Raw genomic sequence first — 13,191 nt, 5'->3', positions numbered from 1 at the left:
ATTCCTACCCAACGGCTTGGAGATCCCTGGACAGGGAGGCTGAGCTGGAGGCTCCCCTGGTGTCCCATCTGCCCTCTGTGCCCAAGACTAATGTTTTTCACTTCCAAATTTGGCAAATCTCACTTGGGAGTGGACGGGATAGCAGCTGTCTCTGGAGCAGATGCTGGCAGGGGAGTGGGCTGGGAGGAGCAAAGCCAATCACTGGTGAATCCCGAGTTCCCTGGGGACACCAGCCTGCTCTCTTCGCCTCCCCTTCTTTTTTATTTCTTCTGTTCTCCAGCCTCTTCCCCTTCTTTTTCCACCTCTCCAGCCACTTGCCTCTGCCCAGCTGCTGCCCTCCCCGGGAGCCCCAGGGAGGCCTCCATGGCTTCACCCACCTCCACCAACCCAGCGCATGCCCATTTTGAGAGCTTCCTGCAGGCCCAGCTGTGCCAGGACGTGCTGAGCAGCTTCCAGGAGCTATGTGGGACCCTGGGACTGGAGCCCGGTGGGGGGCTGCCCCAGTACCACAAGATCAAGGACCAGCTCAACTACTGGAGTGCCAAGTCACTGTGGACCAAGCTGGACAAGCGAGCAGGCCAGCCTGTCTACCAGCAGGGCCGGGCCTGCACCAGCACCAAGGTGGATACACAGTGCCTGGGATGGGGTGTGGAGAATGGGGGGAGTCAGAGGAGGGACAGGATGCCATGCCCTCACTGCCCTGTGTGTTCACAGTGCCTGGTGGTGGGTGCCGGACCTTGTGGGCTGCGGGTCGCTGTGGAGCTGGCACTGCTGGGTGCCCGAGTGGTGCTGGTGGAAAAGCGCACCAAGTTCTCTCGCCACAACGTGCTCCACCTCTGGCCCTTCACCATCCACGACCTGCGGGCACTTGGTGCTAAGAAGTTCTACGGGCGCTTCTGCACTGGCACCCTGGACCACATCAGTGAGCACCACATGGTGGCCCGGAGGGGCGGGTGAGCCTGGGCTTATAGGCAGGCCAGTGGGGAAATGCTGGGCCAGCCAGGAGTCGAAGTGGACAAGATCCATATCAGCCAGGTGACCTTGAAGATTCAGGTCCCCCATCTGTAAGTGGTCTTTTGGGCTGAGTGATCGCTAGGACCTTTTCCAGTCTGACCAGGCACACACTGGTACATGGGGAGCTTGTGCTGCCCTAGGGTCCCTGTTCCTAATGTCCTCTCCCTTCCAGGCATCCGGCAGCTCCAGCTGCTTCTGCTGAAGGTAGTATTGCTGCTGGGGGTGGAAATTCACTGGGGTGTCACTTTTACTGGCCTCCAGCCCCCTCCCAGAAAGGGTAAGTATTTCTGTGCTCCCTGGAACCTTCCCCTCCCCCATCAAGAACTTGGCCAGTATCTGAAAAAGGGTGGGCCAGGAGTGGCCTTTTTTGTTTTTGTTTTGTTTTGAGACAGAGTCTTGCTCACTCTGTCACCCAGGCTGGAGTGCAGTGGCACAATCTCGGCTCACTGCAACCTCCGCCACCCAGTTTCAAGCGATTCTCCTGCCTCAGCCTCCCGAGGAGCTGGGATTACAGGCATGTGCCACCATGCCCAGCTAATTTTTGTATTTTTTTAAGTAGAGATGGGGTTTTGCTATATCAGTCAGGCTGGTCTCAAACTCCTGACCTCAAGTGATCCACCCGCCTCGGTCTCCCAGAGTGCTGGGAATACAGGGGTGACCCACCACGCCAGCTAGGAGTCTCCTTTTCTTTTTTTTTTTTTTTTGAGATGGAGTCTCGCTCTGTTGCCCAGGCTGGAGTGCAGTGGCGGGATCTCAGCTCACTGCAAGCTCCGCCTCCCGGGTTCATGCCATTCTCCTGTCTCAGCCTCCCGAGTAGCTGGGACTACAGACGCCCGCCACCTCGCCTGGCTAGTTTTTTGTATTTTTTAGTGGAGACGGGGTTTCACCGGGTTAGCCAGGATGATCTCATCTCCTGACCTCGTGATCCGCCCGTCTTGGCCTCCCAAAGTGCTGGGATTACAGGCTTGAGTCCTTTTCTAATAGTGTGGCCCTGGGCAAGCAACTCTGAGCCTCAGGTTGAGCATTTGCAAAACAAGAATAGCACTTCCTTCCTTACCTGCCTTCCATGGCTGCTGTGCAGGTATAATCTGATAGATAATATATCATTGCTTTCTAAACCAGAGAGCCCTTTATACATGTTTTGATGATTTCACTAGCTTGCCCTGAGAGTATAGGGGCTCTTACGACTTCTACACCTTTGTGCCTCTCATACCCCCTGCCCCAGGGAGTGGCTGGCGTGCCCAGCTCCAACCCAACCCCCCTGCCCAGCTGGCCAACTATGAATTTGACGTCCTTATCTCCGCTGCAGGAGGTAAATTCGTCCCTGAAGGTGAGTGATCACTTCCCTCCAAGAAGCCAGCATCTCTGGCACCTCCCGGGCCTTTCCAGATTGTTATAACACCCTCCTCCTGACATTGTTCACCTACCGCCACCTCTAGGCTTCAAAGTTCGAGAAATGCGAGGCAAACTGGCCATTGGCATCACAGCCAACTTTGTGAACGGACGCACCGTGGAGGAGACACAGGTGCCGGAGATCAGTGGTGTAGCCAGGATCTACAACCAGAGCTTCTTCCAGAGCCTTCTCAAAGCCACAGGTCAGGGACCCTCTTGCTGAATTTCCCCTCCCCTTGCCTGACCGTGGCCTGGCTCCTGCCTCTCCCTTCCAAACCTGTCCTCGCTGCAAGGAACTCCACACTTTTCTGTTTTTTGGTCTCAGCCGCAAAGGAGAAGGAAACTGTCCTGTCAGGGATTAAGCAGGCACAGCCCTAGTTGACCACCCAGCATGAAAAGTCCTGGAATCTCTCAAAGATGAACCTGTGTATGGGAGTTTTGCTTAAGTGGTACTTCAAGAAGATGCCTATGTTTACTTTGGCTTTGCACTGCCATGTGACCAGGTGGTGCAGGTCTCCCAAATGCCACCCCAGCCAAGCTTCCCTCTTTGCTCTAAGCCCTCAAGCCTCCTGGGCCTGGGGCAGATGGTTGTTTGTGTCATCAGGACTCACAGGGTTCTATGTGTGGAGCACTCACTGCAGCCTAAGCTGGGATCCCAGCTCAGAGGTCTGGCCATGTTGGGATGTTTGGGGAAGGTGATACATTATCAGGAGACATATTTCCTCTCCCCTGCCCTGTACCCCCAGGCATTGATCTGGAGAACATTGTGTACTACAAGGATGACACCCACTACTTTGTGATGACAGCCAAAAAGCAGTGCCTGCTGCGGCTGGGGGTGCTGCGCCAGGTGAGGTCCAGTTCTGGCCGGGAGAGGCTGGGTGGTGAGCCCCGGGAGGCAGAGGCTAGGCTTGGACATAGTTGACACCTGGGTGTGGGGACCCCGTCCTCTCCTGCCTTTGTCCTGGCATTAATTTCACCTCTAAAAGTTCTCTCGGCCAGGCATGGTGGCTCACGCCTGTAATCCCAGCACTTTGGGAGGCCGAGGCAGGTGGATCACCTGAGGTCAGGAGTTCAAGACCAGCCTGGCCAACATGGTAAAACCCCGTCTCTACTAAAAGTACAAAAATTAGCTGGGTGTAGTGGTGGGCGCCTGTAATCCCAGCTACTCGGGAGGCTGAGGCAGGATAATCATTTGAACCTGGGAGGTGGAAGTTGCACTGAGCCAAGATTGTGCCACTCCACTCCAGCCTGGGCAACAAAATGAAACTCTGTCTTTAAAAAAAAAAAAAAAGAAAAAAAAAAAGTTATTTACCCTGGGATTTACAAGGCAACAGAAATCATATTCTGGGCTAAACACCTTATACCAGCCACAGTAGATATGTGTCAGCTCCCTGAGGACAGGCATTTTTGTCTGTTTGTTGCTTGCTGCTAATTGCCAGTACCTGGAACAGTGCCAAATACATAGTACGCACTCAGTATGTATTTGCTGAATGAATGAATTCAGCAATGTGCTAGATACTGTGTTTAGAGTTACATTTGCATTGTCTCATCTAATTCTCATGAGTACCCTGATACATTAGGCATGTTGTCTCTAAGTGATGGACAAACTAAAGCTCTTGAGTTTGTGGCAAGTATATGACAGTAGTGATATAGGCAGAACAGCCTGGGACCCCAGCAGCAGGGTGAGTGCTGAGGAAGGGGCTTTGAGAATTCCAGGTTACTGGAATTCTAGTCCCAGCTCAGCCTTCAACTGCTGTGTAGTCTAGGGCAGCCCCTTCCTTCTCTGGGCCCCAGGATGTGCACCTTCTGCGCCCAAGGGGGCGGCACTGGCCCACTGACCCTGCTCTCAGAGGTCTCTGAGGTTCTGCTCTGTTGACCATACAGGACTGGCCAGACACCGATCGGCTGCTGGGCAGTGCCAATGTGGTGCCCGAGGCTCTGCAGCGCTTTGCCCGGGCAGCTGCTGACTTTGCCACCCATGGCAAGCTCGGGAAACTCAAGTTTGCCCAGGATGCCCACAGGCAGCCTGATGTCTCTGCCTTTGACTTCACAAGCATGATGCGGGCAGAGAGTTCTGCTCGTGTGCAAGAGAAGCATGGCGCCCGCCTGCTGCTGGCACTGGTGGGGGACTGCCTGGTGGAGGTGAGGGGTTCAGGAGGCACAGGAGTTTCATGGTTAGGGGAGGGAGGTTAGCCTAGTATGGAGGAGGGGATAAAAAGGTCTGCCTATGGAGGGGAGGAGCTAAGGGCTGCCTGGTGTGGGGACAGCCCCTTCTGCTGTGATCTTGGTGGGTGTCTGGGCTTGGGATGCACCTGTTGGATTCTCCCTGAGCTACTTCCTATTCCTCTGACACTGCAGCCCTTCTGGCCTCTGGGCACTGGAGTGGCGCGGGGCTTCCTGGCAGCCTTTGATGCAGCCTGGATGGTGAAGCGGTGGGCAGAGGGCGCTGAGCCCCTAGAGGTGTTGGCTGAGCGGTGAGACCTGAGTTGAGGGGGGTGTGGGCAGGGCAGGGCAGGACATGTGACAAGGCTCAGGAAGAGGGGAAGGGGTGCTGGGTGAATAGATGGAGGAAATAGGCAGAAGGCCTGGCAGTTCCTGAGGGATGGGTGCTGACAGGTGCCCTCCCATTCATGCCCCTGCCCCTTACCCTCACCCCCTCAGTGAGAGCCTGTACCAGCTTCTATCACAGACATCCCCAGAAAACATGCATCGCAATGTGGCCCAGTATGGGCTGGACCCAGCCACCCGCTACCCCAACCTGAACCTCCGGGCAGTGACCCCCAATCAGGTCAGACCCCCGGCACCCCCACCAGGCTTCCCAAGCCAACCCCCTCCCCCAAGGTCAGGCCCTCCCTGCCCAGTCACTGCCCTTTGGGGTCAATCCTACCCCTGGCAGGCCCTTACCCCTGGACTGAGGGGCTGTGTGGCCAGCCTGCCTTGAGACCTGAGCGGGGCTGCCTTAGGTACGAGACCTGTACGACGTGCTAACCAAGGAGCCTGTGCAGAGGAATGACAAGACAGATGCAGGGATGCCAACCACCGGTGAGCAGACCTTCTTCCTGAGCGGTGACCAAAATATGTACTACCCAGCGAGGCCTAGGTGGCCCCCGCAAAGCAGCTGCAGCCTCAGGACAGGAGCAGCGTGCCGGAGCACTCGTTGTTGCTGGTGGGTTGGTTGGGGGCCTGCTGGAGGAACAGAGGGGCAGCACCGCACAGGCAGCAGCTGGCTGCCAGTCTGAGTGGAAGTGCTTCAGTGTTTTAACCACCACTACAGCCACAGTGGTGCTGGCAATCTGCCCTGCTCCCAGTTTAGTCTGCTGCCCTCTATGTGGCCAGTTGCGATTTCACTTTATTCACTCCTCTACTTTATTCCAAAGAGATTTCTTAAAAAGAGAATTGGGATGAAGGAGGGCTGCTGACAGTGAGCTTTAGGCTGGTGCTCTAGTAGAGGTGGGTCCCTGGCTCCTCCTCCCCTACGGAACCCCCACACCCAGCAGCTGGGCTCCCTATATGCCTGGGATGGGCAGAGGGGGCCTTGGGCACAGCGCAGCCTTCTCTCCCAGGGTCGGCAGGCGGGTCGGCAGGCACCCAGGAGGAGCTGCTACGCTGGTGCCAGGAGCAGACAGCTGGGTACCCGGGAGTCCACGTCTCCGATTTGTCTTCCTCCTGGACTGACGGGCTAGCTCTGTGTGCCCTGGTGCACCGGTTGCAGCCTGGCCTGCTGTGAGTCCCTGGCAGACCCACCTCTCTCTCATGATCTCAGTGTAGTGTTAGCACATCCAGCTGAGTCCTAGAGACAGTGTGCTTCCTTGCATCTGCCGACAGTCTTGTGAGGCTCTAATGCATTCAGATAGTGGAGAGCTTTGTGAATGGCACAGGCCCCCAAAGCCAGTAGTGTCACTGGGTTGGGCACTGGGTAGCAGAGACCGCACACCTACCTTCAAGCCTTCTTGTACCCCAGCCACTGCTTGCTGTCCCTCCCCTCCTGCTGCCCCTTCTCCCCTCAGTGGGGCTAGGTTCTTGTCTCTAGTTGGCTTTTCTCCCTGACACCCCACAGGGAACCCTCAGAGCTGCAGGGGCTGGGGGCTCTGGAAGCAACTGCCTGGGCACTAAAGGTGGCAGAGCATGAGCTGGGCATCACACCGGTGGTGTCTGCACAGGCCGTGGTGGCAGGGAGCGACCCACTGGGCCTCATTGCCTACCTCAGCCACTTCCACAGTGCCTTCAAGAACACGGCCCACAGCCCAGGTGACTTGAAAGGAAGGTGGGCAGGATAGGTGGGATGGGGAGGTGTCTGTGTGTGTGACAGAAAGAGGGAGAAGGTACCCTCTGAGGGCCAGCTTGGGAGAGGTGTCCTTCTGGGTTGGGGAGTGACTGTCTGTCTGTTCTAGGGGTACAGTGTTGGCACCCCCATCCACACTGATGCCCTGGCTCTCCCTGCAGGCCCTGTCAGCCAGGCCTCCCCAGGGACCTCCAGTGCTGTATTATTCCTTGGTAAACTTCAGAGGACCCTGCAGCGATCCCGGGCCAAGGTGAAGAGTCTAGGCAGGGCTGGAACTGAGCAGGGAGGAGTGGGCAGGGGGTACCCAGTGGAGATCCTGGAGTGACGGTGAGGACATTCAGAAAGTGGCAAGGACTGGGGGCTCAAAACGTCACACTCAGAGCTGTTAGGACTTATTGCAGGAAAAGGCAGAGGATGCTGGTGGCAAGAAGCTGTGCTTGGAGGTAAATGCAGGCAGGGGCGGGTGGGTCTCCTACCCCACATTTTATCCCCTTTCCTGATACTGTCTTCACGATTTCTCATCGCCCCCATCCCAGGTCCTAAAACCCCCCATCCAGCCTCCCTGCCTAGCCTCACTCCCCTTCCCTTCAGCCCCTTCTGTTCATCTGTACGCATCCCCTCCCAGCTGGCCCTGCCCCTCTACCCTCCCTGCCTGAGCACTTACCTCCTTAGATGGACGCCGAGACCCCAAGTACTGAGGTGCCACCTGACCCAGAGCCTGGTGTACCCCTGACACCCCCATCCCAACACCAGGAGGTGAGAGCCAGGGCCTCGTGTGCAGGCAGAGGCCTGGGGAGGGCAAGGCGGGGACGTTTCATGGGAGGGAAAGAACTTTGGAGCTGGCCTTGGCTCTGCCCAACCCCGTGTCCTGGGGGTCCATGCAGGCTGGTGCCGGGGACCTGTGTGCACTTTGTGGGGAACACCTGTATGTCCTGGAACGCCTCTGTGTCGACGGCCATTTCTTCCACCGGAGCTGCTTCCGCTGCCACACCTGTGAGGCCACACTGTGGCCAGGTGGCTACGAGCAGCACCCAGGAGATGGTGAGTGGGCCTGGGAGACGTCCAGAGAGACTCTTGGCCTGGTCCTGCCTGGGGGACAAAGAGCTTGAGGTAGAGGGGCACAGGGTGGAAACAGGCTCAAGATGGCACTTCGTTCTCCTGAGCTCAGGGTCTTCTCTATCCCCTCCAAAGCTCCAGATATGTGGTTCTGAGGAACAGGAGGCTGGCAGAAATTCACCTGCAAATCTGTCTTGTTTTCCCCACCTTCCTTCATAAACTTGTTGCGTGTCTGGGCACTGGGCTGCCCACACCAGATGCCTCCTCTCTCTACCCTTTCCAGGACATTTCTACTGCCTCCAGCACCTGCCCCAGCCAGACCACAAAGAAGAAGGCAGTGATGGAGGCCCCGAGAGTCCGGTAAAGACTGTGAAGGCATGTGTGTGTACTGGGGCATGGGAAGACGAAGAGGGTCTCATCAAACCAGCGCTCTGCTGGGGGTAACTGAATGTCTTTCTCTTCTGGCACGTAAGCTCTGTGAAGGCAGGGATGCCTGTCTGCGTACACTTCTTGTTCTCTCAAGTATCTAAAACACAGCCGGACACTGTTCGTAAACAGTTTTAAGCAAATGAATGCCAAGGCTCACTTTTGCTCCAAAGGGGTAGCCTCACCCCGCAACCTCACCCCACCCTGGGCAGGTCACTGACCAGACCACATGGTGGCTTTTCCAGGAACTCCCCACACCAAGTGAGAATAGCATGCCACCAGGCCTCTCAACTCCCACAGCCTCGCAGGAGGGGGTCGGTCCTGTTCCAGATCCCAGCCAGCCCACTCGTCGGCGGATCCACCTCTCCAGCCTAGAGCGCCAGCGGTTGTCCTCCCTTAACCTTACCCCTGACCCGGAAATGGAGCCTCCACCTAAGCCCCCCCGCAGCTGCTCCGCCTTGGCCCGCCACGCCCTGGAGAGCAGCTTTGTGGGTTGGGGCCTGCCAGCCCAGAGCCCTCAAGGTAACTGCCATCCTCACAGATGTGCTGACCCAGGATGGGACAGGGTGGGAGCACTGTCTTCCTGCAGAGGAATTCTGGGGAATACAGAGGGAAGTTGTGGGGATCCCAGGCCGTGCCAGCCTCTCCTCTGCTCCATTCTTCTCAGTTCCTCCCATGCCCCAACACACACATTCAGTCTACCAGGCTCGCAGGGCCTCCATCACCACCATGCTCTCTGTTGCCTGACTGGGGCAGGTGCTGGAGGCAGTAGAACTTCTCAGTTCTTCTTCTTCTCAGCTCTTGCGGCCATGGAGAAGGAGGAAGAAGAGAGTTCCTCCTCCAGTGAAGAGGAAGAAGATGTACCTTTGGACTCAGATGTGGAACAGGTGAGTGGGCCAGTGTGCAGCCACGAAACGCTCTCCAGCCCACTACAGGAGAAACCTGCACTGCACTCCGTCCTCCGCACCCTTCTCTTGGAATGTCTTCTCACTCAGCCTGTCATATCTCTGGCCTCCACCTTTTCTATCAGAGCTTACCCCGCTTCCAGCACGGGTTCTTTTCTGCCTTTCCAAACAACACTTCTATCCACCAGGGGGCCCAGGCCCTATCCCTGACTGGCCTGATCCTCCCATAGGCCCTGCAGACCTTTGCCAAGACCTCAGGCACCATGAATGACTACCCAACATGGCGTCGGACTCTGCTGCGCCGTGCGAAGGAGGAGGAGATGAAGAGGTTCTGCAAGGCCCAGGTGAAGCCCAGGGGTTCCCAAAATTCTGATGGGGTCAAAGTTGTGAGTTCCTCCAGTGCTCTGTTCTCGAGCAACCCAGAGACTCCTGGGTATCCTGTCTTGTACCCCTCAGACCATCCAACGGCGACTAAATGAGATCGAGGGTGCCCTGAGGGAGCTAGAGGCCGAGGGCGTGAAGCTGGAGCTGGCCCTGAGGTGCCAGAGCAGTGAGTGACAAGCTAGGACACCCCTCTGCCTCCTAGCACTGTGGTGACACCCTGCTCTCCTGTGGCCCCTAAGCCTGTGACTCCTTCGGTGCTGGCTGGAAACCTCCTGACCACCCCACCCATCTTCCTTCTTCTCAGGTTCCCCAGAACAGCAAAAGAAACTATGGGTAGGACAGCTGCTACAGCTCGTTGACAAGAAAAACAGCCTGGTGGCTGAGGAGGCTGAGCTCATGATCACGTAAGGGGAAGGGGATGGTGACAGTGGTCCTCGGGCCAGGCTCCAGCCCCTTGGGCACCCTAGACAGCTCTGCTTCTACAATCCCTGACCTCCACAGGGTGCAGGAGTTGAACCTGGAGGAGAAACAGTGGCAGCTGGACCAGGAGCTACGAGGCTACATGAACCGGGAAGGTAGGTGAAATGTGGGGAGAGGCAGACACATCCCAGGGTTGTGTCATGCAAGCCTCATGATCTCAGCTACTGATCAAGCAGCATGGTCCTTTCTCACTTCAGTTCAATCAGAGCTGCACAGTTGGCTTTTATACAAGATCTCCTTAAAAAAAAAATGGTGCTGCTCAGTAGTGCTAGAAAACCACTGGTGTTGGCAACCGTCCTAATTTGGCAGCTTAGGAAACAAAGCCCGGGTTATAGAAATCACATAGGCTGGGATTAGGCTGTGGCTCTCCTGCTTCCCTGCCTAGTTCCCTGTTCTCTGAGCTTTGTCTCCCCCGTTTTAGAAACCCTAAAGACAGCTGCTGATCGGCAGGCTGAGGACCAGGTCCTGAGGAAGCTGGTGGATTTGGTCAACCAGAGAGATGCCCTCATCCGCTTGCAGGAGGAGCGCAGGCTCAGCGAGCTGGCCTTGGGGATAGGGGCCCAGGGCTAGAAGAGGGTGGACTGTCTGCTTTCGTTCTCACAAGGAAAACACCTCACCCCAGCACAGTGCCACCCCTGTTCATCTGGGCTGCCTGGCAGAGAGCCTTGCTGTTTACAATTAAAATGTTTCTGCCACAAACAGGGCTCACACTGCCTACAGGTGAGAGGTGGGGGCGTGTATGGGGACAGGAGATGTGTAGGAGCCTAAAGGTCTGTAGTGTGACAGTCACACTGACCCCTGGCTCCCATTGCCTCTACAAGTAAAAAAGCAGAGCCACTAAAGTGCCAAGCTTTATTGTTCTTTAGTTCTGTCCCCCTCCTGCTGCCCCAGGAGTAGGGCTGGCTGAGGCTCTGGGCCCAGGTCCTGGGCCTCCCTTGCCCTTCCTAGCACATGCTGGAGCTCAGCGTGGGCCCTATATAAGCCATTGACCTCCTGCACGTGGAAGAGGTAGAACGCACCTGCCCACAGCACCAGCCCTACGCTGGGGGTCCAGAGCAGTATGGCAGCTTCCCTGGCCCCTCCTCCAGCCGCCAGGACACACAGCAGTGCCAGGAGAAGCAGCCCCAGGCCAATCACATAGCTAGCGAAGGCAGCCCACCAGCGAGCCTGAGCCATGCCCAGACCCAGCTCCGTCCAGGCCTCCTTTAGCACACTCATCAACGGCGACCTCTCTGCTGGTCCTACAACAGGGCAGGGCAGTGGGGCAGGAGAGAGTCAAGAGTGGAAGGGCTGCCTCAAGCGGGGCAAGGGCCAAGTTAAGGGTGGGGGTGACTCACTGTGGATAGAGTTGGGGCTCTGCTGTGGGGGGCTGTGCCTCACAAACAGAGTAGCCATCAGGGCTTCATGATCAGAGAGGGGGGTGCCGCTGTAAGGGTCGTTGCCTGTAGTGGTTTCAAGACTCTTACAGGAGATGTAAAACCCAGAAACTGCCTAGGAAAAGTAAGGGCCAGAGAGAAGCTTATATATGAGGGCCTCTTCCCAGAGAACCAGCTCCTGGCTACCCCACTTTCCAACCATGAGTGGTCCAAGACTAGACTAGTTGAGCAAAGGATCTATACAGGTTGGTGGTAGACAGAGAGACACAGTGGATGAAAGTATGTTGAGGGGAGGAGCCCAACCTTGTAAAGCATGTAGTCAATGCGGACACCAAAGGGAAACGGCTTCAGCTCCTGCTGGTTGACGTAGCAGTTCTTGGGTACCATGGTGTTGCCTTCTTCAGAGCCCTAAGGGAATCACTGGCTCATACTAGGATGTAGGGGAGGAGGAGGGAGAGAAGCTGGGGATATAGGTGGGGAAGTAACAGGCAAGTCCTTTCACCTTGAAGTCCCGAGTTTCAAGGTAGGCATCACGCAGCCCTGTCCACTCCTTCAGCAGGCAGCAGCCCAGGTCTTCCGGGTGCATGTTGAGGTCTCCACACAACAGAACCACGTCTGCCTTCTTGGATGTGTGGCTGGGGGAACCAGGTTGGTGAGGCGGGAATTCTTCCCTCACCAGCTCTTCCCCATGACTGGGGCCTTGTTCACCCCCAGCCCCTGGGTCCCATCCCACTTCCCCGTTCAAACCCAGGCTCACACACTGGATGAACTGGGCCAGTTCCCAAGCTTGGGCCACGCGATGTGCTAGGTAGATGTCCTTCTGTCGATTGTATTCGGCATGGAGCTGAGCAAGACAGATGAGATCCAGCAGATAAGACTGAGGGTCCCAGGGGTATGTCTGAATCAAGCCTGTGTCTGTCACTTGGCATGGTGTTGGGTATAGAATGGATAAGCCTTGCCCATTGCTTCCTTATAAGATCTTGCCCCCACACCTCACCCCCAGGCATTAGAGCTAGAGGAGTACCATCTCTCTGTCCCAGGACTGGGCTGCATGTCCCAGCCCTAGGCACTGCCAGCTTCACTCACATGGGTCACATAGGCGTTGAGCACCATGCCGCTTAGATGGAGCACCAGCAGCCCCACAGCCTTCCCACTGAACCAGTCACCATGATGGATCTGCAGGCAGGAGGAGACAGAAACTCAGGGCACCACCACCGTCTTTCTGCCCATCCCCTGCAGCTCTCAGAGGACTGCCTCCTGTACCTTGTATTACTGGAGGTGGGGAAGGGAGGTGGAAGAGGTCCGAGGTCTGGCTTACCATGTAGGGGTAGCCATTGAGGGTGTAGACGTGCTGGGTGAGCTCCTGGATTGGGTGTTTGGAGAAGACACAGAGGCCACTGCCAATGATTCCGCTGAAAGCCAAGCCCTGCTTAATAACCAGAAAAACAGGGAGAGACACCCAGCCCTCTTCCCCTCCCTTGTCTTCCAGCTTTGATCAGCTATTTTTTTCTTTTTCTACTGCTGGGACTAGCCCTAGAACAAAGGCAACAGCCTTTGGAGGAGTATACGGCAGCCAGAAAACAAAGCTGAAATGGGCTGAAGTCATAGGACCTTCTTGGTTCACCCTTCCCCTTCTCACATCCAGAGGGAGAGAAGGCTGGAGGAGACTGGAGGGTGCAGACAGGATAGGGAAGGGCTGGCAGGGCCAAGAGCCTCCTGGGATGAAAACAGGCTTCAGGCCCGTGGGCTTCTCACCTCCGGAAGTGGTGTGCAGCTGGGTAGGTAGGTGACAGCTTCTGTCTCAGGTACTGGAAGTCCTGCTCACTCCACACCTAAGGGAGGCGGTAAGGATGTCTGCCTGGCCTTTCCCCAGGGG

General features: G+C 56.6%; 2 protein-coding genes across 3 annotated transcripts in view; one reads left to right on the top strand and one right to left on the bottom strand.

Annotated features, from left to right (window-relative positions):
* Positions 1-120: 120 nt before the first annotated feature.
* MICAL1 (microtubule associated monooxygenase, calponin and LIM domain containing 1) lies at positions 121-10,638 on the top strand. Of its 2 annotated transcripts, XM_011975963.1 has the most exons (24): positions 121-621; positions 715-922; positions 1,187-1,291; positions 2,240-2,344; positions 2,454-2,609; positions 3,153-3,253; positions 4,291-4,548; positions 4,765-4,880; positions 5,068-5,194; positions 5,370-5,448; positions 5,979-6,129; positions 6,464-6,654; positions 6,850-6,938; positions 7,090-7,131; positions 7,361-7,444; positions 7,573-7,729; positions 8,028-8,104; positions 8,416-8,692; positions 8,969-9,057; positions 9,306-9,419; positions 9,532-9,625; positions 9,764-9,863; positions 9,961-10,034; positions 10,361-10,638. In XM_011975963.1, the coding sequence occupies exons 1-24, from the start codon at positions 364-366 to the stop codon at positions 10,507-10,509; spliced, it is 3,201 nt and encodes a 1,066-aa protein (XP_011831353.1). In that variant the 5' UTR covers positions 121-363; the 3' UTR covers positions 10,510-10,638. The 2 variants fall into 2 exon arrangements, with proteins under 2 accessions (XP_011831353.1, XP_011831354.1); XM_011975964.1 differs by lacking the exon at positions 4,291-4,548.
* Positions 10,639-10,774: 136 nt separating this feature from the next.
* SMPD2 (sphingomyelin phosphodiesterase 2, neutral membrane (neutral sphingomyelinase)) overlaps positions 10,775-13,191 on the bottom strand; it is a 4,243-nt gene continuing 1,826 nt past the window's right edge. The window contains exons 2-8 of the mRNA XM_011975979.1: positions 13,071-13,147; positions 12,634-12,727; positions 12,402-12,491; positions 11,818-12,159; positions 11,619-11,723; positions 11,277-11,430; positions 10,775-11,180 (exon numbers count right to left, since the gene is read on the bottom strand). Of these exons, the coding sequence (XP_011831369.1) occupies positions 10,792-11,180; positions 11,277-11,430; positions 11,619-11,723; positions 11,818-12,159; positions 12,402-12,491; positions 12,634-12,727; positions 13,071-13,147 (1,251 nt within the window). The 3' untranslated portion in view covers positions 10,775-10,791. The remainder of the gene's footprint in view (positions 11,181-11,276; positions 11,431-11,618; positions 11,724-11,817; positions 12,160-12,401; positions 12,492-12,633; positions 12,728-13,070; positions 13,148-13,191) is intronic.

Source organism: Mandrillus leucophaeus, unplaced genomic scaffold (genome assembly GCF_000951045.1).
Source record: "Mandrillus leucophaeus isolate KB7577 unplaced genomic scaffold, Mleu.le_1.0 Scaffold160, whole genome shotgun sequence".
Taxonomy (NCBI): Eukaryota; Metazoa; Chordata; class Mammalia; order Primates; family Cercopithecidae; genus Mandrillus; species Mandrillus leucophaeus.
The sequence above is the reverse complement of the archived record's forward strand: the minus strand, read 5'-3'. Positions and strand labels throughout refer to the sequence as shown.

Excerpts from the sequence above, each read along its gene's own strand:
- MICAL1 (XM_011975963.1), top strand. The coding sequence starts at position 364 with ATGGCTTCACCCACCTCCACCAACCCAGCGCATGCCCATTTTGAGAGC. Across the intron at positions 2,345-2,453 it reads AGGTAAATTCGTCCCTGAAG|GCTTCAAAGTTCGAGAAATG; the intron begins GTGAGTGATCAC and ends CGCCACCTCTAG. Across the intron at positions 7,445-7,572 it reads CCCCATCCCAACACCAGGAG|GCTGGTGCCGGGGACCTGTG; the intron begins GTGAGAGCCAGG and ends GGGTCCATGCAG.